Raw genomic sequence first — 26,889 nt, 5'->3', positions numbered from 1 at the left:
TGGAGTTACAAACCCAAAATTAATAACATTGTCTTTTATATTTGCCTATGTATTTACCTTTACCAGAGAACTTTACTTTTTCACAAAGCTTTGAGTTACTGTCCAGCATCTTTTCATTTCAATTTGAAGGATTCTTTTCATAAATCCTTGTAGGGCAGGTCTAGTGATAACACACTCCCTCAGCTTTTGCCTGGGAATGTCTTAATTTCTCCCTATTTTAAGGACAGTTTTGACACAGAATTCTTAGTTGATAGTTTTTTTCTTTCAGCACTTTAAACAGGTCATCCTACTGTCTTCTGCCACACATAGTTTGATGAGAAATTACCTGTTAATCTTATTGAGGTTCCTTGTAAGTGAATGTGAGGTGTCACTTCTCTCACTGTTTTCATGATAGCTTGTCTTTTGACAGGTTGATTATAATGTTTATTGGTGTGAGTCTATCCAATTTTGAAACTTAGGTTTGTAGATTCATGAATTTTGATAAATTTGGGATGTTTTGGCCATTATTTCTTCACATATTCTTTCTGTCCTTTTTCTCTTTTCCTTCAGGGATTCACATAATGCATATTTTAGTCTGCTGGACAGTATCACATAGGTCCTTATCTCATATATGTTTTTTAGGCTCTGTTTATTTTCATTTTTTTTTCTGCTTCTCAGACTAAATAATTTCAATTTTTCTATCTTCAAGTTCACTGATTATTTCTTCTGTGTGTTTAAATCTTCTGTTGAACCCCTCTAGTGAATTTTCTATTTCAGTTATTGTACTTTTCACCTCCAGAATCTGTGTGGTTCCATTTTTTACAAGTTATTTATTATTATTATGATAAAAATACATAACAAAATTTACCCTTTTAACTATTTTTAAGTGTGAAATTCAGTATCATTAAGTACATTTACAATGATCTGCAAACATTACCTCTATCCATTTCCAGAACTTTTTCATCATCCCCCAAAGAAACTCTACACCCATTAATCAATAATTTCCCAATCTACACTCTCTCCAGTTCCTGTTAACATCTATTCGACTTTTCTCTGTGAATTTTCTGGTTCTGTGTAACTCAGATAAGTGAAATCATACATTAACTTTTTTTGTGTCTGGTTTATTTCACTTAGCACAATGTTTTCAAGGTTCATCCATGTTATAGTGTATATCAGAATTTTATTCCTTTTTAAGGCTGAATAATATTTTATTGTACATTTATACTGTATCTTGTTTATCCATTCACCTATTGATGAACATTTGGGTTGTTTCCACCTTTGGCTATTGTGAATAGTGCTCCTATGAACATTGGTGCACAAGTATTTGAATCCCTGCTTTCAGTTCTTTTGGGTATATACCTAGAAGTGGAATTAATGAAATATGTAGCAATTCTATGCTTAACTTCTTGAGGGACTGTCAAAATTTTCCATGGTGGCTGTTTGTTTCCCTTTTATAATTTCTACTTCTGTATTGATATTCTCATTTAGTGCACATATTGTTTTCCTGATTTCCTTCAGTCTATGTCTATGTTTTCCTTTGGCTTTTTGAGGATATTTAATATAATTGTTCTATGGTCTTTGTATAACTACTCCAAAGTCTGGACTCCCTCAGGGAGGGTTTCTTAATGTTTATTTTGTTCCTCTAAAGGGGCTATATTTTTCCTGTTTCTTTGTATTCCTTGTGGGGTTTTTGGGGTTGTTTTTGTTGTTGAAAACTGGACATTTGCATATTATAATGTGGTAACTTGGAAATCAGATCTGCCTCTTTTCCATGTTTTTTGGGTTTTTTATGTTTTTGATTTTTGAAGGCTATAGTAGCCCATTTGTTTAGTGACTTCCCCAAACTATATTTTCAGAGCATGTGTTCCTCATCTTCTGTGGTCACTGAAGTCTCTGTTCCTTGTGTTAAGCTAGAGTTTTCATAGAGATTCCCTTGAACACCAGGAGCTAAAAAACATACACACCCTAGTCTGTGAAGATTGGATCTATGAAGGGAACTACTTCAAATACTTAGGTAGGCTTACACTGAGCCTAAGGATTGGTTTGAGGTGAAAATTTAGGGTGTTTCATATCTTTTCTGAGCATGAGTTTTGTTCTGGGCATGTCCATGGCTTTGTAAATTCCTCTCATGGGTGCTTTTGAATTCCTTAATTTCTTAATGAAACTCCCTAACTTTTGTTCCAGGGCTTTTGGCATCTGTTTTATGTTTCCATCACATTTTTTTCCCCTAAACATCTGTGAGTTGTTAATTTGGCTTGCAGCTTTTTTGAGCTATGCCTACTGCTTTTCTGGTCTGAGTTCCCAGTTAAGCTGAACAGGGACAAGTGCTTTTCTGCATTCCAGGCAGCTCCCAGTTTGTAACAGACAAACGCAATAATTTTCCAATGAAGTCTGCTCTGCTTCCTTCAAAAGCAGGGTCCAAGAACTTACACAAGGAATGCAAGTTTCTTTCTTTAAGACTGCTACTGTGCTGGGGAGGGGGTGGGGCAAGGACAAGTAAAAACATCGTAAATCTTTGCTACCATTTGAAAGTTACCTTTTTCTTGATTCAATGTTTGATTAGTTACTGTAAACCTTTAACTGTTTTCCAGAGTTCTGAAAAGTTGGGTTTGACAGTTTTTGCTTGTTGTCAGTGTTTCTGTGGGAGTATGGGAACTTTGAGGTGTATACTCTATTTTGCTGTCAATCTAGACTAATGGTGAGGTTTTCACAAATGTGATTATCACGTGTTCTGAAAATATGTCTGGATCCATTTTGATTGGCTATTTCTAAGGTAGTAAACAATTCTTACTGGCAATTCAACCTCACATTAAGTCTTGATCTAACTTTCTTTTTCCAACTTTCTTTTCCTAACTCGAGGTATATTTTAGCAGAATGCTCATGTGCCTTCTCAGCAATGTATTCAATAACCAAATTACTAAAAAGATGAATATTTGAACCTTATGTATTAATTTTTTGTAATAAAATTTGAAACTTCCCTAGTAAAATTCATTGCTTTTGTTTGTTTGGCCTCACTGCACGGATTGTGGGATTTTAGTTCCCTGACCAGGGATTGAACCCAGGCCCTCAGCAATGAAAGCTCCAAGTCCTAACCACTGGACTGCCAGGGAACTCCCAAAGTTCATTGTTTTTAGAAATATATGTGCCTTTAATATCAAACTCAGTTAGTTTATGGGTCCCAAATTTTCATAGTACATGAGTCAGGAAACTACCACCCATGGGGTAAACCTGGCCTGCCATCTATTTTTGACAAGCCTGCAAAGTAAGAATGGTTTTATAAGTTTTTAATCACTGGAAAAAAATGATGTTTTTGGGTGTAAAAATGTAAAAAAAACCCTCAAATTTTACTTTTCATAAATATTCATTGAATTCCCACCACATTCACTTGTTCATGTATTGTCTATTGTTGCTTTTGTGCTAGCAAGGCATACTGAAATAGTTTTGACAGAGACCATTATGCCCTGCAAAAGTATGATGTTTACTATCTAGCCCTTCACATAAAAGGTTCGCCAGCCTCTGTGTAACAGAAACAGAGTCAACAACCTGAGAACTCATTCCCATGCCTTATGGATTAAGAGGTATTCTTCAGAATCAAAAGCTCGTTACTTATAAAAATTTAAGCTACTACAGACTTTATCAGGTAATATGCATTTTTTCCCACTAAGTTATCTAAACAGTCACAAAGTTTCATTTAACACATGACATATAACAGAAGCTTTTCGGGATTAAGGTTTTTTCTAGAACTTAAATTTATCAATAATTTAAACGACTTTTTCCATAATTTTGACAGCTTCAAGAATTCTGAATTTTATGCTTCTTTCTCGAGTTGGAGAAAATTGGAAATCTCCTTTATCATTAAAAACCTTCTATCAGAGAGTACATTACTCTTATATGTTAAATCTTTAATTAGAGACATATGTGAACCAGAATGCCTTAAAATCAGAGTGCATTTCAGGGCTAAAGATTTGCTTATTTCCTTATCAACTTTTGAAAACATGGATGAGAACCTTGATAAAAAATTTTACCGTAAAATCTTCTGTTATGTTAAAAGGCAGCCTAAAAGTATGTGATTTCTGAAGCTGGGGAGCATCAGTGGTTTGTTTGGACGACATCTGTAAGGATACTTTCAATACCACTGTCAATTTATGCACACTGGAAGAATTAGTTCTCCTGAAAATTGTTTTGATCTGGACTGCCAGTCACTTCTCATCAACTATCATTTTTGAAAAGGTCTACATCTATAGGGTACATCATTTTGTATGATCTTTGAGATCAAATAATTTATAAGAGATTATTATAAATAGACATTACTAACTGAGTAGCTTCATCATCACTGGAATGTAAAAATTCTTTATAATTACATTTTTTCCCTTTGGAGCTATCTGTCATAACGTCACTAACTTTATTAAAGGAAATCCAATTTTGTAAAACAAAATTTTCTCAGATGTTTCTGCTTTAGCACTGGCTACTGTCAAGAAGATTATAGATAAAAGGTACCACATTCTCTAAAAATGTGTGAGTCAGCATTAGGGTAGATAGTGATGATGACTGAAATTCTTTACTGTTTGGTCCACCTTTTTTATCTTTTAAACAAGACTTTTAGAATCCAGAGGCAAACATGCTGAACGAAGTTGGATCCATGTCACAAAGTAGCAAATTAACTGATTTTGAAAAAATAGATAGCACTAGCTATCCATCTTGTTAAGTTTTCCTCAGTGCTTTTTATGTTCTTACAAATAGAATCTTTGTATCTATATTCATATAAGGTATCTATATAAAGGATTTAATGACTTTATTGACCAACAATTTGTGTATTTATGGTATTTTATCCACAAAAGGTACCTTGTCAGAAAAGGGTTTTTTAGTCACGGGGTCATTTTATATATATATAATATTTTATGCACAATAATTCTTTACTTCTTGATGGTGCTTTATCCATAGTTGGATCTTTTTGGGAGGTATTTTATAAACTGATGAAATTTTATCTGCAGGTGGTATAGATACTTTTATTTGAACATCCAAATACATCTTTTATAGTGAACCAATCAGTTTCATAGCTGTGTCATAGAATTAAGCTTGAGTTTCATCTCAGTTTGCTAACTATTTTGGTGAACATACCTTCTAAAAATTTAACAGGAAAAATTCAAGTTCATTTTCTGATGGGTAATGAGGGCTAACTGGTTTACTAGGTACACTTTTGGTCTCTTTATCTTCATGGCAAGTATGTATTGAATAATACTAGCACTCAGCATCATCTTATACCAAAATGCTTATCAAAAGCATTATCAAAACTTTCTCTCACCCAGGTCTCTAATATACTTCTCTTGCTTTTAATATTTTGCTCAGCATTATAAGAATCATCTTACAGGACACTATGTTATGTTTTAAAAAACATTTTATTTTCTAAGGAAAATAAGCATAGTTATATCAGGTATAGAAACTTCAGTGCTTGTCCTGGTGAGGTGGTGAAGAAGATTTGGAAATATTGGTGTTAGTTCGAGAAAACACCTTTGACACAACTGAAGATACATTTGCCAGCATTTTAGATCCTCGTTTAGGAATACTAGGCTTGGGAGTTTCTGTGGACAAAGCAAAAAAAGTAGTACAGATATTTATTAGATATTCTATTTGAGGCAGCCATACTATACAATTGATGATTTAGAATTCAAAAACTGACATTTATAGAATAATTTATGGGATTAAAAAAGAAAGATTCTTTTGATTTGATTCTTCCAACACTCCTGTGAAGGAAACAGGAAAAATATCTCCATTTTTGTATATGAATCTTGGCGAGGTCAGAAACCTTGCCTAAGGTCACATGAGGAGTGGCCAAGCTTGGACAGGGAACAGCTTTCTGACTCTCATGGCATTATTATATGCTGCCCTCTGATACTTCGTTAATCAGGTGTACAAAGAATACCTTTCTTTTTCTAACAGAAAAACCTCTGAAAAAGTCTGATGAGCTAAACTCACATGGGAAAGTAACTTTCAACGCTATATAGTGAGGGTGTCTATTTCAGAGTGCTCACTTGAAAACAGAAGTGCATTAAAACTGCTATAATTTCTCACCACTTTGGGTAAATTTTTAGTTGACTAACTTCAAGTATTTTTTATTTTTTTGTCATGTGACAGGAGGCTGTATAGATAATAAAAATTTCCATTTGGATTCATTTTTCTATACCACTTCTTCAGGGCATGGACTCTAAGAATATCATATTATAATTTAACAAAATGAATATTTTACATATAAAGACAAATATGTACTTTTCTGAAACTTTATGATAGGATGTGATAGGACATGAAAACACACATGATAGTAAAAGCCCATTTTTTCTTAATTCCAATACATGCCAAAGTTCATGACTATACCTCTTGCAGTTACCTAGATTTGTCTTTTCTAGCAAGGTAATCTTCTATTGTTAAAGCTAAGATAGCCAACAGCAGATTTAAAACTAAGAAAGCCAACAGAATAAAGAATAAAAATGTATGTTTAGGTTTTTACTGTGCTATAAAAAGGAAAAAGCCAAAATCTGCAGCAGATAAGACAAAAGCATGAATGAAAGAGAAAGATGTATATTCTGAAAAGGCAAGATAAAAATTTTACTAACACGACTGAGGCACTGATACAAGCCTTCTGAAATTCTCGTTGGAGAGGTAAGAGTTAATGTTCTGAAAACTTGGTGGCCTTGTTAAAAATGCAGATTCCTGGGCATCATTACTCTAAGATGCTAACTTAGCCAGCTAGAGAGGGTCCATTGTTAAAAAGTATTCTGGGTGGTTTCCAGTATAAAGCAGTTCCTAGAAACACAATGAAGACATTGCCCAAATCCACATTCACTATTAGATGACTGGTGGGTTGCTGGTGTCCTAGGTTAATAGCATCATCCCCAGAGAGAATAGTGAACGCTTGTGTTTATCAGTTAATAGCTCTTTTCACAGTAAAACTTTAAGCTATCTTTGTCATTAAGGACATAATTCTTTGATGCAATGGCAACTATATGGAACCACAATGTAGAGGGAAGAAAGAATGTTGGGTCAGAGTCAGAAGATATGTTTTTGAGCCCTAAAAGCTCTCCATTTGTTGGCTGTATAACCTCAGCCAGTTATTTACCTCCACTTTCTCATTTGTAAATTAGGGCTCTAAGACTTGCAGAGGGAATGTAATACGGTGTAGGAGATATGAACAAGTTTGGTTTGGTCCATAAAGTGTTTTGCATTACTTGATAAAACCTGAAAGTCAGGAATTTTCACATAGAACTTCCATTTCAAGTTTCTTTTGAAAAATGCTAGGACCTGAATTAGAAGGCATGGCAACAATCCAACATGCCAATGACTGGACCTGAGTAAGAGCTCCCTTCTTTAAATGGGGCATGCCTTCTCCAGTGGACCACAGACCCCTGCTCAAAATACTGCTCTTGTTTTTTACCTACCTAGCTCCTGTGAACATTTGATTATGTGAACTGTGGTCATGGTGAATGAGCTTAGGCTTTGAAGTCGGGCAGATCTGTATTTGAATCCCAGCTCTGCAGCTTACTAGCTTGGGGTGACCTTGAGTAACCTACTCTCACTTTCTGTTTAGTAAAATGAAGATAGCTGATACCTATTCAACGTTAGTTCTGTTATCTATTACTCCTTTGGTTTAAGAATTGCATAGAAAACTGCAAATGGAAATAATATCTTACTATTTATATTTTTATATATAGCAATGTCATATTGATAATACATGTCAATACTGCAAGGGAGAAACTACCCATTCTAGGAGTAATGTTAAAAGGATAGTATATTTTGTACCTGAAATGACTTCTTTTGAGGAATTCACACTATGAAGAATATTCTTGTTTCTTTTAAACATGGTGATAAACTGCCAAGACAAAACAAAGTATTGACTCGATCTTTTGTTGGATACTACACACTAGAGATACCTAGAAATCCTCAAGAGATGTAGCACAATCATTACAGCATTTTATATAATTTCTGTGTTCTGCAGTCACAAATAATTATTCTCTGAGACTTAGCCTCATACGTTTTGCCAATTATGATGGCTAGGATTGACTCTTATCATAGATATGGGCCTTGGCTACCAAATGATGATTAAAGGTTCAGGCATGTTAAAAGTGACAAAATATGTCAGCTCTGTCTCTCCCCCCTCCCCTTTTGGATGAATTGGAGTGAGAAGTAAGTTATAAATTCTTTTCTGATAATAGAGATAAGAGAAGGAAAATGGATGTTTACTATATAAGCCCAATTTCCTTTTATGGAAATTTTATCGATTTTGGAATCTAGAGAAGTAAAGTAGGTGTGTGGAGCTACGGCAGGGAACATAACTCAGGTACTGATTTTACTCTATAGGTCTTTATCATATCTTTGAATGCAAAGGGAGCAATTTTCCCAGAAAGGCATAAAATAGCCTGGGACAGGTACCTGGGCTTCACTGTAACTATTCTATAATGCTAGCAATTTAAAAAAGTCAATGAAGTAAGGCTAAATACATGTAACATAAAATGTACTGTATATAGATTATGTAAAGACTACCAGATATTAATGAGTTTTATTACAATTCCTCCAAAAGGACTTGAGGTAGTTTATGTATTGAAATATTTTGAACAGGGTGCCTAAAGAATAAAATGGAGCAGAGACTACCTAAAGAATTTATTCTCAGCATTGGCTTCACAGTAGAGTTATCTCTGGAAAATTTTTTAAAAATATGAATACCTGGGTCCCATACCACCACTGGAATTGAAATCCTTGAGGGTGGGGCAGATATTGATATTTAAAAAAAATCATGGCTCTAATTTGTGAGAATTAGAGTTGATAATCCCTAATTTATAAGTAGGGAGCAGATGCTCCCTACTTATGAGATGAGTAATATACTTAAGTTCTGCTAGGAACATCTAGCGTTGCATTAGATTCAGGAGTATTTACTATTACTTTGTGGAACTTTGTTAAAATCACTTAAGGTTTTTGTCCGAAAATTTCAAAATCTTGGCTATGTTGGAGTTGGCATCTCTTGTCCTTTCCCTTGAAAGTGGTAGACATTGTCTTAGTTCTTTGTATGTTAAATAATATTGGATTATATCCTGAGCATTTTAAACAATTTGTGTGATTCTAAGAACTGTTAAAATCCTTTGTAGAAGGTTGATTTTTTTGAAGTACGTAATTAACCCATTAAGTTTCAGACCACACATCCTACTCTGCCTTCTATGGCTGTGGTTCCAATGTAAGTTCAGTTTTCAAAGTCTTGGTGGTATTTTTTAGTCTATACCACTATTAAGACTGTAGTTCAAGTTCTCATAGCCTTTTGTCTATAGAACTTCAGGTCAGTTCCTGGCATGCACATCTCAGGTGACAATTTATAAGCAGATTTGGAGAGATTCCTTGTTTGATATCCCTCCTCTCTTTGATTTCTTTTAGTGTCTCTGACTCTCAGCAGTCCCCTTTTCTGGTTCTATGCCTAGAATGTTGTGTGCTTCTAGCCTTCCTGTGTGCTGTCTCACACATCTCATGACTGTATCCATGTCTGGGGTAAATTAACAAAGCAGAGAAAAAAGTAGCACGTTTCCCCCTAATGTTCTTCAGGTTACTGGAGCCTTTTTCCTAATTCCTCTGGTCAGAAGGATTTTCTTTCAGTCTTAAGTGCCTCACAGCCTTTGCTGCCACTGTTGAGTAGTTTTATGGCTGAAACTTACCTTGTGGCAGGGGCAGAAGAGGGTGAAAAAGTGGGCTTCCCTATTTTCCATTTCATAGGAACTTCTTCCTAATTATGGTAAGAGAGCGAGCAGTGGATTCTCTTGGAGCTTTCTTATTTTATCCATTCCCTCTATATAATTATAGGATTTGAACTGCCCTGGGTCATTGCTAGGAGATGTGAGAGGAAAAAACCCAGGAAACTCATAATGGTATTATTTTTTGAGTTTTGATTTCCCTCCTCAAACTCCTGCTATTATTTACTTTTCAGAACCCTCAGTAGTTGTCCAATATTTTTGGTTTTAATCAGTGAGAGATACAGGTGGAATGTGCTTACTCCACCTTACTCAGAACTGGACTGAATAACAACTTTAGTTGTAGTTTTACCATGGAAAAAGCAGTAAGCAAGGAAAAGGGCAAGAGCCAAAAGGGTCCAGGTTAGCCTGCAATTCACTTTGGCACAAGGAATGGCCTGTCATCAGACTAGAGATTCATTGTCTCCCCTTTAGTGCCATATGATTTTACTTGGAAAATATGGCCTAAGTGCAGCCTGAGGTTATCAAATAGATGTTTATGTTCAAAAATGAAGATTAGGTTGAGTGAGGAACCAACCCAGCATCTTTAGATATGTGGCAAAAGTTATCTTAAGTATGAGTTGTAAGATATGGTTCTGAAAATTACTCTGATAATGAGAAGTGACTGGATAATTGATGGACTGTAATGTCATGGGGTTGGGGAGATTTGCTTAAAAATGGGATTAAATTGAGCCAAGAAACAAACAAAACAGAGGAGGATTTGTAGCTTGAGCACTCATTGGAAGCTTTCTAAAAAGGATTAGCAAAGAGGACACTTTCTGAGTTTACACTGGAGAACAGCTGGGCCTTTTGGAAAACTGCCTTTAGACAGTCAGTCCTTAGGAATACAGAGAAATAGATGGAATCAGCAATTATTTCTTATAAACTGCTCTCTTCCATTTTTGCTTGTATTTCCTCCCTGCCTCCACCAAGTCCCTCACTTCGGTCTACCTGCCCTAGGCAGGGCCAAGTGACTCACTCCCTCTTCCTCCAGAGACTGCAGTAACAGAGTTAAGGGATGGAATTGCGATTAGGTGCTAGGGAGGAACAGTGGCTTATCCTATGCACTTAAGCAAGGAATGATAACTTAACCCTACGGTGAGAATTAATGGATTTCTTGGGTACCACCAAGAAGTCTCAGCCAGGAGGAGAGATCTGAGCGTGAAGAAATTGCAAATAGGGGAATGCTTCCTGATGCCTCTCAAATAGCACCACGTAGTCCCTGGTTTGACCTTGAAAATTGGGCTATGTTCACCTGGACTCCATGCATTCTAATTAGAGGATACTGAAAAATATTTACCTTAAAATTGTTTGAATTTTCTGGCCTTCGTTCCTGAGAACTTGCTGTAGAGGGGGGAAAAATAGTATTTTTTCTGAGGCATAAATAGTGTTGACACAAATCTGATTTTTATTGTTTTTCACCAAAAAGTCATAGAATTTAGGCTGATAGAAGAAATTATTATTATTTTTAGTGTACAGACAATGTGAACAAAACTGAAATAGGTGAGATCGTTAGAATTCTGTGGCATATCGTAGCCCTTCTTTTAGAAATTATGAAAGATGAAGTGTGATGTAGTAGGAAAGGCAGATTCTGTAACTTAGTAGGTATACATCTATGCATGGCCACTCAATCCCTACGGGCCTATTTATTTTACATGTAAAATGAGAAGTTACCCTGTGGGTGATTCCTAAGGCCCTTTCTAGCTTTAACACTCTTTGATTCTACATAGCTAATTAAAAGCAGATAATTGGAACAAAGAAGAAGGTGCTAGTCTTATGAAATACTCTGAGTGAAAATCAGGAAAATTTTGAGGCAATGCCAAGAAGAAACCTTGTGGAGTTGCACAGAACTAAAAGTTACCTAAATTTCAGGGGAGGTCAAGACACCAGTAGAAGAATTCAACCCAAGGAGGTAGAAATGGTACTGTGAGATAAGTCTCAGAAAGACCCCAGCTAATGTGTTAGGGAGTCAGAAAACCCGAGTTTGAGTCTTGGCTTCACTACTTAGAGCTGTGTGAATATTGGCAAATTTAATCTAACTTCTCTCCCAGTTTCCTCCTATGTAGAATGTGAATAAGACTATCTTCCTGCCTGTATCTCAAGAGGACACAATGAGATCTCATACGTAAAAAGTATGCATTTTATAGACATGCGATCATCAAGAGTCAACACCTGTGATTACACTCTGAATTACCCTTTGGGTCAATGTAGGTTCTGGAAAAAAATAGTAAAACCTCAATTAACTCAAATATGATAAGATCTGATTATCTGACTTATCTGAGAAAATTGGTAAACTTTCATTGTTGGTTGATAATATTTCTAAAGTGTCTGACTCTATATCGCATATAGCTGAACTGACTTTTGCTTTTAAATGACTGAGGACATTTGGGTTTATTACCAGGACTATTATTCCAAACACCAGTTTTTATGTTTCCAGGTTAGATGGCTATCAACTTTCCAGGATATACTAGGAATTTGTTTTAATGAAGAGTCACAGAAAAATTCCTGCTAATTCAGGATCTAACATAATCAGATTTATTTGAAATTTTCTCCCATATTCTATATAAAACTATAAACTAAAATTAGGAATGTATGTGGTCAACCCTAAGCTTGTCACTGAACTCCAGACTGAAATATCCTATTGCTTATGTGACACCTCAACTTAAATATCTAATATCTAATACCTTAACATAACCAAAACAGAATTCTTGTGCACCCTCCTTAGATTCCCATAGTCTCTCCTATTTTACCAACTGCCTCCTCCTACTATATGCCTGTTTTAGGCTCTTGGGAATATAGCTGTGATCTTCATGGAGCTTACATTCTAGAGGGAGGTAGTGAAAAAACAATTAAAACATACAGTCTGGCATATAGTAATAAATGCTAGGGAGAAAAATAGCAAAGAAGTGGAATATGTAGTGCCATCTTGAGAATGAAGTTACAATTTCAAAAAAGTGGTCAAAGAAGATGTCACTGAGAAGGTGATATTGGAGCAAAGTTCTGAAGGTGAGGAATGAGCAATGTAGATACAGAGGAAAGAGCACTACATGAGGATCAGCAAGTGCAAAGACCCTAAATTCCTGGAATATTTGAGGAACAGCAAGAAGGTCAGTGAGGCCTGAGCAGGGTGAGCCAGAAAGAGAAACAGAGGAGGAGGTTAGAGACGTAATAGGGATTTGGAGTGATGTCCAGATGATGTAAGGTTTTGCAAGCCACTGTAAGTTCTTTGGCTTTTGTCCCAGATGAGATGGGAAATACTTATACCTGGAATTATCTTTGATGCCCTGCCTCAAGTTACAATGTAAATTCTTTGAGATCAAGGACTTTGTCAGTTTTGTTCACACATGGGATTTTAGAACACAAAGGAGGTGCTCAGTAAAATCTTTGAATGAATGAATGAATAAATGATTGAATTGGACAGCTGCAATATTAGTGAAGGATATAAGAATTAACCTGGATCATTGCAACAAAGTTGGAAAAAACAAAACACTGAATTTAGGGTCAGGAGCCTTGGGATCTAGACTGTGTTCTGCCTCTGACTCAAAGTAATCTTGGACATTTTCTCACCTTGAGCTTGAGTTTCCTCATGTAAACAATGAGGGGCATTATAGTAAGTGATTTCTGTGTAACTCTAGCAGCCTAGGATTCCATAATATAGGAATCATACAGTGATTATTTTGACCCCTGGTTATGGTACATTTATAGAATTTTGGCATGCTTACTGTTACTCTATGAATCCCATCTTAATAAAAATGACTTCCAAGTTGAAAGAATATGTTTCTTAAGTAACAACCTAAGTGAGTTGTATGTTTGAAATAGCCAGGGTAAACCTGTGGTTCAAATTTCAAGGCCACTTCATAGTAAACATGACACTCAACCTCTTGGACATGCTACCATTGTTAGAACCACATTAATCATCTGAGGTTTCAACAGAGTGTCAAACTGTCCTCACACTAATGTTCTAAGCAGTCAGTACAATTAAAGATTAAAAAAACAACAACAAAGTGAGGTCCATATTTAAATGTAAGCAAATAAATTTAGCCTTAAAAGCCTTTTTTGGGGTACATTTTGATAGGGTTAAGCACAAATGAAGGATAACTTCTCAAATAAATTGTTAAATCCTAGTATCATGGGTTCTGGTTCAGCTAGAAACTATCATATGATATACCCTGATTTTGTGAATATTTCTCACAGGAGCATGGTAAATATAAATTCATATTATACCATATTCTTGACCAAAATCATTAATAAGGCAAACTAGCTGACTTATTTTAACTCCTGGGTGATGTAGTACTGGATCATTTCTAAAAGTAGATAAGCTCATAGGAAAAAAAAAAGTATCAACTTCAGGTTTGATAATTAAAAACACTGATCAAAGCAGTAGAGTGTCCTTTTGAATACTTTCTATTTTAAATCAAGAAATACAAAAATCCAACCTTCCATAATTTTTATACTTTTGTCTGCCATACAATCTTCAGTCTCACTAAAACAAAAGAAAAAACAATATTTAATTTTTTGTGTATTTAATGAATCAAGAAATTACTGGTTAAGTAAAAGAACAATCTGTCAGTCATTCTTCATATGGAAGTAAACCTGGAAGAGTGTATCACTGAGTTTCCAAATTGAATGCAAATTATTTCTAAATTGACTCTTTCTCCCAACTTTTAAAATTTTGGTTAAATACACATAACATAAAATTTACCACCTTAACCATTTTTCAGTGTACAGTTCTATTCTTGAGTACATTCACATTATGGTGCAACCATCACCACCATTCGTCTATAGAACTTTTTCATTTTCCCCAGTTGAAACTCTGTACTCCTAAATACTAACACCGCATATTCCTCTCTCTCCATCCCCTGGAACCAATCTTCTACCTTCTGCCTCTGTGATTTGGCTACTTAGGTATCTAAGTGGAATCATATAATATTTGTCATTTTGAGACTGACTTATTCACTTAGCATAATGTCTTCAGGGTGACATATAGCATGCGTCAGGATGTCCTTCCTTTCTAAAACTGAATAATATTCTACTGAATGTATATACCATATTTTGTTTTTCCATTCATCCATCAATGGACTCTTGTGCTGCTTCCATGATTTGGCTATTGTGAATATGATGCTATGAATATGAGTGTAAAAATATCTGCTTGAGTCCCCGTTTTCAATTCTTTGGGGTATATACCCAGAAGTAGAATTGCTGGATCATATGGTTACTCTATATATTTAACTTTTTAGAGAAACTCTCACACTGTTTTCCATAGTGACTGCACCATTTTAAATTCCCAGCAGCACTGGACAAGCGTTCCAGTTTCTTCACATTCTTGCCAATGTGTTATTTTCTGAAAAAATTTTTGATAATAGCTATCCTAATGGGTGTGCAATAGCATCTCATTATGGTTTTGACTTGCATTTTCCTAATGATTAGTGATGTTGAGGATCTTTTCACGTGCTTATTGCCCATTTGTCCATCCTCTTTGTAGAAGTATCTATTCAAGTCCCTTGACCAATTTTTAATCAGGTTGTTTGGTTTTTTGCTGTTGTTGAATTATAGGAGTTCTTTATATATTCTGGATAGTAATCCCTTATCAGACATATGACTTTCAAATATTTTCTCCCATTCTATGTGCTGACTTTTCACTCTGTCCTTTGAAGCACAGAAGTTTTTAATTTTGGTTAAGTCAAACTTATCTAATTTTTTTTTACTGCTTGTGATTTTAGTATCATATCCAAGAAACTATTGTCAAATCCAGTGTCATGGGGCTTTCCCCCTATGTTTTCTTATAAGAGTTCTATAGTTTTATGTAGGTCTTTGATCCATTTTGAATTAGTTTTTATACACAGTATAAGGTAAGGGTCTAACTTCATTTTTGTTCGTGTGTGGTTATCTAGTTTTCCCAACACTGTTTGTTGAAAAGACTGTTTTTTCTCCATTGGATGGTCTTGGCATGCTTATCAAAAATTATTTGACCATATATTAAGGATTTGTTTCTGGGCTCTTTATTCTATTCCATTGGTCTACATATCTGTCTTCATGTCAGCACCACACTGTTTTGATTATCATAGCTCTGTAGTAAGTTTTGAAATCAGGAAGTCCAAGTATGTTCTTCCTTTTCAAGATTGTTTTGGCTGTTAGGGGTCCTTTGAGATACTATATAAATTCTAGAATGATTTTTTTCTTTTTCTGCAGAAAAAGGTCATTAAGTATTTTTACAAGGATTCATTTAATCTGTAGAATCCTTTGGGTAATATTGAAATATTAACGGCCTATTTCCATTAATCTGTGCCTCTTTTAATTTCCTTTAGGTATGTTTTGTAGTTTTCAGTGTACAAATCTTTTGCCGCTTGGTAAGTCTATTCCTAAATATTTTTTTCTGTTTGATACTAATGCAGATTGAATTTTTCTTAACTTCGTTTTTGGATTGTTCATTGGTACTGTATAGAAATGCAATTGTCTTCTTCTGTGTTTATTCTATATCCAGCAACTTTGATGAATTCATTTATTTGTTCTAAAAGTTTTCTTTCTTTTTTGTATGGAATCTTTAGGGTTTTCTACATATAAGATAATGCCATCTGTGAACAGAGCTCACTTTACTTCTCATCCAATTTAGATGCCTTTTATTTCTTGCTTAATTGCTATGGCTAGGACTTCTGGTAGTATACTCAACAGAAATGATAAGAGTGGGCACCCTTGTCTTTTTCCTGAGCTTAGAGGAAAATCCTTCAGGATTTCACCCTGAGTACCATAATTTTAGTTGTAGTTTTTCCATATATGGCTTTTATTATTTCAAGGTAATTTTCTCTTATTTCTAGTTTGTTAAGTGTCATCATGAAAAGGTGTTGAATTTTGTTAAATGGTTTTTCCTGCATTACTTTAGATAAGAATGTGTTTCTTTTTCCTTCATCCTGTTAATGTCTTGTGTTACACTGACTGATTCTCATATGTTGAACTTCCTTTGTATTCCTGGGATAAATCAACCTTAGTCATAGTGTATAATCATTTTAACCTGCTATTGAATTCTGTTTACTAGTATTTTGTTGAAGATTTTTGTATCAATAATTTGAAGAGGTTTGTTCTTGTTTTGTTTGGAGGAAGTTTACTTTACATCAATAGTTTGAGGAGGATTGGTTTTAATTCTCCTTTAAATGTTTGCTACAATTCACCAGTGAAATCATCTGGCCCTGAGTTTTTCTTTGTTAGGAGCTTCTTAATTACTGATTCAATTTCTTTACTAGTTATAGGTTTCTTCAGATTTTTACATTTTTTCATGAATCAATCTTGGTAGGTCATGTTTTTAAGAATTTGTCTATTTCATTTGATTATCCAATTTGTTGGCATACAATTGTTAATAGTGCTCTTATAATTCTTTTTATTTCTGTAAAATCATAGTACTCATAATTCTTTTTATTTCTGTAAAATCAGTTATAATGTCTCTTCTTTCACCTATGATTTTAGCTATTTGAGTCTTCTCTTTTTTTTCCTTAGGTAATGTAGCTAAAATTTGTCAGTTTTATCAACGTTTTGAAGAACCAACTCTTGGTTTCACTGATTTTATTTTTCTATTCTCTTATTTTGTTTATCTCTACTTTAATCTTTATTATTTCCTTCCACCTAATAGTTTTGAGTTTAGCTTATTTTTCTTTTTCTAGGTAGGTATTTAAGATGTAATGTTAGGTTGTTATTATAAGATCTTTTTTCTTTTTTATTGGAGTATAGTTGCTTTTCAATGTTGTGTTAGCTTCTGCTGTACAGCAGTGAGTCAGTTATACGTATACATATATCCACTCTTTCCTTCCCATTTAGGTCACTACAGATCATTGAGTAGAGTTCCCTGTGCTAAACAGTATGTTCTCAATAGTTATCTATTTTATACATAGTAGTGTATATGTGTCAATCCCAATTCATCCCACCCCACCCTTCTCCTCTTGGTAACCATACGTTTGTTCTCTACCTATGTGACTCTACTTCTGCTTTGCCAATAAGTTCATCTGTACATTTTTCTAGATTCCACATATAAGTGATATTATATGATATTTGTTTGTCTCTTTCTGACTTACTTCACTCTGTATGACCATCTCTAGGTCCTTCCATGTCTCTGCAAATGGCACTATTTTGTTCCTTTTTATGGCTGAGTAATATTCCATTGTATATATGTACCACATCTTCTTTATCCATTCCTCTGTCGATGGACTTTTAGGTTGCTTCCATGTCTTGGCTATTATAAACAGTGATGCAGTGAACATTGGGGTACATGTATCCTTTCGGACCATGTTTTTCTCCAGATATATGCCCAGGAGTGAGATTGCAGAATCATATGGTAGCTTTATTTTTGGTTTCTTAAGCATCCTCCATACTGTTCTCCACAGTGGCTGTACCAATTTACATTCCCACCAACAGTGCAGGAGGGTTCCCTTCTTTTCACACTCTCTCCAGCATTTATGTTTGTGGATTTTTTTGATGATAGCTATTTTGACTGGTGTGAGGTGATATCTCCTTGTAGTTTTGATTTGCACATCTCTAATTAGCAATGTTGAATATCTTTTCATGGGCCTCTTGCCCATCTGTATGTCTTCTTTGGAGAAATGTCTATTTAGGTTGTCTGCTCATTTTTTGATTGGGTTGTTTATTTTTATGATAGTAAGCCACATGAGCTGTTTGTAAATTTTGGAGACTAATCACTTGTCTGTCACATCGTTTGGAAATATTTTCTCCCATTCTGTGCATTTCCTTTTCATTTTGTTTATGATTTCCTTTGCTGTGCATAAGCTTTTGAGTTTAATTCGGTCCCATTTGTTTACTCTTTTTTTTTGCGATACGTGGGCCTCTCGTTGTTGTGGCCTCTCCCGTTGTGGAGCACAGGCTCCGGACGCGCAGGCTCAGCAGCCATGGCTCATGGGCCCAGCCGCTCCGCGGCATGTGGGATATTCCCAGACCGGGGCATGAACCCGTGTCCCCTGCATTGGCAGGCGGACTCTCAACCACTGCACCACCAGGGAAGCCCTACTTTTGTTTTTATTTCTATTACTCTGGGAGATGGATTGAAAAAGATATTGCTGCAATTTATGTCAGAGAGTGTTCTGCCTATGTTTTCCTCTGAGAGTTTTATAGTGTCCAGTCTCACATTTAAGTCTTTAATCCATTTTCAGTTTATTTTTGTGTATGGTGTAAAAGAGTGTTCTAATTTTTTTTTTTTTTTACATGTAGCTGTCCAGTTTACCCAGCATAACTTATTGAAGAGGCTGTCTTTTCACCATTGTATATTCTTTCCTTTGTCATAGATTAGGTGACCACAGGTGTGTGGGTTTATCTCTGGGCTTTCTATCCTGTTCCATTCATCTGTATTTCTGTTTTTGTGCCAGTATCATATTGTCTTGATTACTGTAGCTTTGTATTATAGTCTGAAGTGAGGGAGCCTGATTCCTCCAGCTCCCTTTTACTCTCTCAAGTTGCTTTGGTTATCTGGGGTCTTTTGTGTCTCCATACAGATTTTTTTGTTCTAGTTCTGTGAAAAATGCCATTGGTAATTTGATAGGGATTGCATTGAATCTGTAGATTGCCTTAGGTAGTATAGTCATTTTGAGAATATTGATTCTTCCAATCCAAGAACCTGGTATATCTTCTGTTTGTGTCATCTTTGATTTCTTTCAATCAGTGTTGTATAGTTTTTGGAGTACAGGTCTTTTGTCTCCTTAGGTAGGTTTATTCCTAGGTATTTTATTCTTTTTGCTGCAATGGTAAATGGAATTGTTTCCTTCTTATTCTGATCTTTCATTGTTAGTATATAGAAATGCAAGATATTTCTGTGTATTAATTTTGTAACCTGCAACTTTACCAAATTCACTGACGAGCTCTAGTAGTTTTCTGGTAGTGTCTTTAGGATTTTCTATATATAATATCATGTCATCTGCAAAGAGTGACAGTTTAACTTCTTCTTTTCCAATTTGAATTCCTTTTATTTCTTTTTCTTCTCTGATTGTCATAGCTAGGACTTCCAAAACTATGTTGAATAAAAGTGCAAGACTGGACATCCTTGTCTTGCTCCTGATCTTAGAGGAAATGTTTTCAGCTTTTCACCACTGAGTATGATGTTAGCTGTAGGTTTGTCGTATATGGCCTTTATTATATTGAGGTGTGTAATCCCTCATTTCCTCCACTACTGCCTTCCTTTGTGTGAGTTGAGGTTTTGCAGAGATGCATTTTGATTACCTTTTTATTTCCTTTCATTTATATTCTATAGATATTTTCTTTGTTACCACACAGATTCCATATAATGTCCTAAAGTTATGACAGTCTATCTTAAATTGATACCAATTTAACCTCAACTTCATAAAAATACTCTACTCCTTTATAGATCAACCCCCATCCCTTAGTTATTACTGTCCCAAATTATGGCTTTATATATTCCATGCCCATCAGCATAAATTTATAATTACTTTTTATGCATTTGTTTTTTAAATCCTGTAGAAAATAAAAGTGGAATTATGAACTAAAATTATTATAATACTGGTTTTTATTTTTGTCCCTGTGTTTACCTTTACTAGAGAGTTTTATATTTTCATATGGTTTTGAGTTACTGTCTAGCATCTTTTACTTTCAATTTGAAGAACTGTTTTTACTGTTTCTTGCAGTCATGTCTAATGGTAATGAACTTTCTCAGCTTTTTGTTTTATTTTTTGTCTTAGAATATTCTGATTTCTTTCTCATTTTTGAAGGGTATTTTTGCTGGTTATAGAGTTCTCACTTGATAGTTTTCTTTCTTTTAGCCCTTTAAGTATATAATCTACTGCCTTCCATCCTGCAAGATTTCTTCTGAAAATTTTACTGATAATTTTATGGAGATCTCTTGTACAAGTCATTTCTGTCTTGTCACTTTCAAGATTCTCTTTTTATCTTTGGCTTTTGATGACTGTGACTATAAGATGTCTTGGGTAGTCTCTGTGTGCTTATGCTACTTAGAATTCACCTAACTTATTGTATTTGTATATTCATGCTTTTTCAAATTTGAGGAGGTTTTAGCCGTTATTTCCTCAAATAATCTCCCTGCCCCTTTCTTTCTCTCTTCTCTGGAACTCACCATGGTGTGTGTGTATATATACATATATATATACGTATATATATATATATATGTATGTATATATACACACTTACATATGTATATATCACTGCTTGATCGTGTCCATTAAGTGCCACAGAATCTGTTCACTCTTTTTTCAGTCTTTTCTTTTTGCAGCTCAGACTCAATAATTTCAAATGACTTGTGTTCAGGTTCACTGATTATTTCTTTCACTTGATTGAGTCTGCTCTTGAACCCATCTAGTGAATTTTTGAGCTCCAGAATTTCTGTTATTTCTGTCTGGTTCCTTTTTAGTTTCTATCTCTTTGTTTTTATTTATATGTATTTTATTCATATACTTTTCCCCTGATTTCATTTAGTTCTTTGTCTGTGTTTTTCTGTAGCTTTTGAACATATTTAAGACAGTTATTTTAAAATCTTTGTCATGTGTGTCTAATTCATGTGCTTCATCATGGACATTTTCTGGGAATTTATTTGGTTTCTTAAAATGTGCCCTATTTTCATTAATATGCATTGTGATCTTATGTCGAAATTTGAGCATTTAAAGAAATAGCTACCCCTTCCAGTTTTTGGAGATTGTTATAGAAGCCCTTCACTAATTAGTAGGACTCTGAGCCTTGGTAACAATCTGAGGTAAAGCCTTCAAATCTTACTTTTTTTCCTGGGTATATGTCCTTCTGGGCCTATGTATGTTCTTTTTTTTTTCCTTCTTCCATTTTCCTGACCTGCTTTTGAATGTTTTATTTCCTAAGGGTCTCATCATGTTTCTTCTCAGGGCCTTAGCTATCCTGTTGTTTTCCCCTGCCTGTAATCTCTTTCCCTCAGGTGTTTGCGCATCTGCAGTCCCTTGTGATTTTCATGCACCATGGCATCCATCTACTGACTTCTTTGGCTTCTAGGCTTAGACCCAAACAATGCCAGCATTCCCAATTTGAGCTCCTATTGAGGTGAGACAGAAAACATTCCCTCAGGCAGCCCACAGATAGGCCCAAACATTACAAACAAGTTCCAATCTGCTCTTTCCACCTCAAGAGAGAAAACTGAGAATTAGGCCATTTCTTCCCAACTGTGCCACATCATGTTGCAGAAGGGGGTTGGGCAAAAACGAGTAAAAGTGTGTGGAATTTCCTGCCACTTTGAATGTGGCTTTTCTTTGATTGGGCATTCCCTTGGTTGCTGCAGTTATTTGACTGGTTTCCAGAGCTCCTATAAAGTTGTTTTAGCAGTCTGTAGTTGTTTATTTTTTGTTCCTACAAGAAAATAAGGGTGTGCAGTTTCTTGGTCTGCTATCTTGCTCTAAATTGTCTTTTTTTTTTTTTTTTTTTAAAGAAGATGTTGGGGGTAGGAGTTTTTATTAATTAATTAATTTATTTTTGCTGTGTTGCGTCTTCGTTTCTGTGCAAGGGCTTTCTCTAGTTGTGGCAAGCGGGGGCCACTCTTCATCGCGGTGCGCGGGCCTCTCACTATCGCGGCCTCTTGTTGTGGAGCACAGGCTCCAGACGCGCAGGCTTAGTAGTCGTGGCTCACGGACCTAGTTGCTCCGCGGCATGTGGGATCCTCCCAGACCAGGGCTCGAACCCGTGTCCCCTGCATTAGCAGGCAGACTCTCAACCACTGCACCACCAGGGAAGCCCCTAAATTGTCTTTTATTTGGTATTATCTGTGCCCTCTGTCTTCACTGATATAAACAATAGAGACGTACCTGCATTACTAATTTTGTATGTTAATATAATCATTACGCAGGAAAAAAGAGGCAATGATTGGCCAGGAAAATATGTCCCAAAATAGTGTCAGTGTCAAAAAGAAACAATTCCATCATGCTGAGTGGGAAAAAATTATAACCAGGTAGATTTTTCTCCTATTTATACCTATTGCTTCTCCCACAATAGAAATGCTACCTCTTCTAGGTTATGAATATTCTTATAAACTTAAGAATAATTTTAGACAAGTTCTAACTGTTTTACATAGTTATTGTTTTAGATATAGTTATTAATTAGATTTCAAGTCTACAGTGTACTTTTTCTCTCTGTCCTCTATAAATGCCATATAGTTCAGACTTTGCTCCTATATTCATCCGAACTTGGGTTGCCTTCTCCTCATGTAAATGCTGTCCATCTTTACAGGCCCACATGAAACTCCATTGCTTTCTAGAATTCATCCCTGAATGCTTTGACTTACACTGCTCCCTCTCTTATTTGGATTCTTCTTAGAGGCAGTTATACACACTGGAACATTTTGTTACTTAAAGAGAGTTGAGCAGGAACCCTTTGGGCTGAAAGGCACTGGGTCACAATAGAATCTGCACTATCTTCCAGGTAAGAAAAACAAAAAACAAAAACAAAACACACTAGCAAATTCTTCATCCAAGACACTGCTATACTAGGAAGAACATAGAGGCCAGGTAACTAGAAATAGGGAATCAGATAGAAAGGAGAGGGTTTAGGGAATGTCCACAGTAGGGAGCCAAGGGAGAAAAGGATAAGGAGTGAGGGAAGGTCTAGGGCTGAAAACTTGCCCAATCGTAGTTTTACCAGAGACCTCATTCTTCCCATAAGCATTACTTTCATCTCATATTTCTATTTTTATATTGCTTTAATCTCATGTACCTAGCAGATGAAATCAGATCTTCTTGGTTGTATGAAGATGAACTCATAATTCTGTGTACGAAGTAATGTGTCGGCTCAGTAATAAGGTTTCTTTCTTCTTTCTGGAAAAGTGCAAACCATATGTTACATAAAGTAGCATTTGATATGCACTTTCTCATATACTTGGCATATTCTGCCCTCTAATCTACACTAGTATTAGAAAAAGTTTCAGAGATTACATTAAAAATGGATGAACACTGTAATTCTAATTAAAATGTCTCTTTCCAATATAATTCTTTGGAAATGGCTAGTAAAGATGATCTATATTATAATATTGAAGTCTGAATAAACATTAAAGATTAACCTAGCACAAACTTTGAAGAATATAGCTTTCCATTTCTGTACTTTACAAATATATATATATATATTTTGTGGTACACGGGCCTCTCACTGTTGTGGCCTCTCCCGTTGCGGAGCACAGGCTCCGGACGCGCAGGCTCAGTGACCATGGCTCACGGGCCCAGCTGCTCAGCGGCCATGGCTCATGGGCCCAGCCGCTCCGTGGCATGTGGGATCTTCCCGGACCGGGGCACGAACCCGTGTCCCCTGCATCGGCAGGCGGACTCTCAACCACTGTGCCACCAGGGAAGCCCCTACAAATATTTTAATGAAAACTTAGTTCAAAAAGAAAAAGAACAGAGATATAATTCTGGTCAATTCAGAAGCTTGTCAAGTCAGTCATCTTAACCGTAGTCTGATCTGTTTGTTGGGAACTCGTGTGATTTTATGGCTATAACTTTTGTAAGAATACCTTAATTGTTATGTCTATTAGAATCTTGAATAAACAGACTACTATTATTGGGATTATTGTATATGAACAATAATCCATTATATGAAATCCATTTTGACTTTTGGTATTGTTATAACAATTCTTTAGTTTTCTATGAAGCCAGCATTTCTGACTATGAGGCTCAAGAAAACTATTCTGCAGACTGCATTTGGTCATGTAATCACACAGATTCCCAACAAATAGGTCAGAGTATGTGTTAAGATGATTTACCTGGGAAACTTCTGAACTGAAGAGTTGTATCTCTGTTCTTTTTCTCTGGTTCATCTCAGCTTTTGTGTTACCTAGGAATAATGTCAGATGGATAATCAAAATAATTGTCTCACCAGGAAATCCTGTATCATATACACTTTTCCAAGACATGTTTTGGTATGGATTTTTGGATAGGAACCACCCAAAGGGTCACTTAAGTCTAGACCATTATGTTATGTGAGGGGTATGGTATTAGGGACAAGAGCTGTTCCCCATGATGAGAGTGGAGTTTATGGGCTGATTGTAAGGGTGATATTTAAAATATTTTGATTAACTTGTTAACTTTGGGCAAGTTGGCTAAGTAACTTGTAAGAAAAAAGTTGGCTATGTAGCTGCCCAAAAGATATATATCTATGAAAGTGAGAGTCAAGATTCAAACTCAGACAATCTGAATTCGTGTGGATTCTTTTTTACCTCTTCCTACCTTGGCCTATATTCTGGTCCCGCCCTACCTGCTCAAAAGGTATTTATCAGCCAAAATACAAAAGGGCTAGAATCTATTAAAAGATGGATATAAATAATTAGCTTGCATTTCTCTTAAATAGCTTCCATTTTCTGTTATCCCTGGACTTCTAGCTAATATATGTCTCTTTCCATTACCTGCTTTCCCTCAATTGTGTTTTATGGCTTCATCTGTTAGTTATTTCTCTCATACTGTAAATGTTGCCAGACTAAGGAAGAGACTATCTGGAGCCATTTTAGTATTTTTTTCTGCCCAATTAAGGTACATTCTTGGACAGAATTTCTGAAGATCTCTACTCTTTCCATAGATATCTGGTTATGACAGTCATATTTCTCACTCACCTTCCTCTGTGGCTTTTCCTCCCAAATAGAATCTGTTTCAGTCAAGCTTCTTGAGCAGGTGGCCATGTCAAGTTTAGCAACAGTTCTTTTAACTTGTCCCTCCTTTGGTTCTATTACATGATTTGAGGTTGCTTCAGTATTTTCAACATTTGCATTGGATGTGGGCTGACAATACTTGCTTAGTGAAAAATTCTTTTTCAGGCTACTTGTGCTTCGTGTTGGCTTGGGAGAAACAACTTTCGTTTCTACTGGCTTTGTGGCTTCTTTCACTTGATCTTCAAATTTTTCTCCTAAGTGTCCTTCTTGTACAATCTCTCTTAAAACAACTTCATCTTCATCAGACATTAGTTCCTCTTCTATGGTACTTTCTGAACCTTCTTGATCAATATCATGAGTTACTAACCGAAGGATAAGTTCTTTTTTGTTCTGAACATCTTTTAAAAGCTCCACCTTGGTGATATCAGGCTTTCTTATATTCAGAAATGAATTTCTGCAAACAGCCTGGAATTGAAGGTATAATGAATATCAAAAACAAATGCCTCAATCACTTTTCCTGTGATTCTATTATAATACAGCTATTTTAGTATGATTTCTAGTTTCAGTGTTAAAGTAGTATTATCTTAAGATGTCATGCTTACATTAGCAATATTTTAAAAAAGAAACATGAAAATTGTAAGAAATATTTGTTGTTATCTATCATTTCTTTTACCTTCAGAGGTTATTTTATTTTACTTCAGAGTTTAAAGGAAGGACTAAAATAGGCTTTTCTTCTATTTTGGTTAAACTTTATATTTTGTTGCATCATATTTACTTTTTTGTTTTTCAGTTACTTTGAAAGTTTGTGACAGAAGTAGACATGAAAATAAATTTTTCTAAAATTGTAGATGGGTTATCATGGAGAAACTGAAATGTACATATTTTCAACAAGAAAGCAAGGTATTATCTGATCTTGACTTTTAAAAATGATGAATAACCAAGATTGTGAAGGTCTTTGACTCTTTAATCCCTATAATTCCACCCCTGATCCTTTGGATACATTTTCCAAAAGAATCTTGAAAACATAAATCTTCATTTTTTTCTCACCTCCCTAGTCAAATCTCACTTTCCATTTTCAATGTGTTAAGACAGATAAAAGACAGTTACAATTAAATAATAGAACTTCTGCATCTCAGTAGCCTTTGATGCCACAGAACCTCCAAATTGTTTTGAGTTAATAATTCTAGACCTCAACATCCCTGTGTAACACTGTAAGCCAGTTTTTCAGATATTGGTGTCCTAAAAGAATATCTTCTGTGGAAACAAAATATAGAAACAGCCTCCTTAATAATTTAAAACCAATCAGTTTTGATTTTCTATGTTAGTGGAGGGGACCAGTGGTTTACAAAATCCAAAATCGTTCTATATGGCTTTGGAATTTGTGACTATATATGGTTTTCATATGTACATGCCTAGGGTGTTGGGAATTTATGGTATCTCAAAACAGAAAATAAAGCCCTTGGGTGAGGCCAACAAGTGTCTAGGTTCGCTGATCTTATCTACTGTTCTTTAGTTTCTTCTCTTGTCCCTATGCAGGAGAGTGGTACTCAGATT

The 26,889-nt window shown here is 35.4% G+C and overlaps 1 protein-coding gene across 1 annotated transcript in view; it reads right to left on the bottom strand.

Moving 5' to 3' along the window:
- Positions 1–5,421: 5,421 nt before the first annotated feature.
- FSIP2 (fibrous sheath interacting protein 2) overlaps positions 5,422–26,889 on the bottom strand; it is a gene marked incomplete at both ends in the record, with an annotated part of 126,543 nt that continues 105,075 nt past the window's right edge. The window contains 6 exons of the mRNA XM_081241752.1: positions 5,422–5,558; positions 7,771–7,840; positions 11,038–11,081; positions 14,174–14,220; positions 23,418–23,518; positions 25,300–25,800. Of these exons, the coding sequence (XP_081097878.1) occupies positions 5,422–5,558; positions 7,771–7,840; positions 11,038–11,081; positions 14,174–14,220; positions 23,418–23,518; positions 25,300–25,800 (900 nt within the window). The remainder of the gene's footprint in view (positions 5,559–7,770; positions 7,841–11,037; positions 11,082–14,173; positions 14,221–23,417; positions 23,519–25,299; positions 25,801–26,889) is intronic.

The sequence above is a fragment of the Mesoplodon bidens genome (genome assembly GCF_964165515.1).
Source record: "Mesoplodon bidens genome assembly, chromosome: 8".
NCBI lineage: Eukaryota > Metazoa > Chordata > Mammalia > Artiodactyla > Ziphiidae > Mesoplodon > Mesoplodon bidens.
Note: the sequence above shows the minus strand (reverse complement) of the source record. Positions and strands in the feature narration are given on the sequence as shown.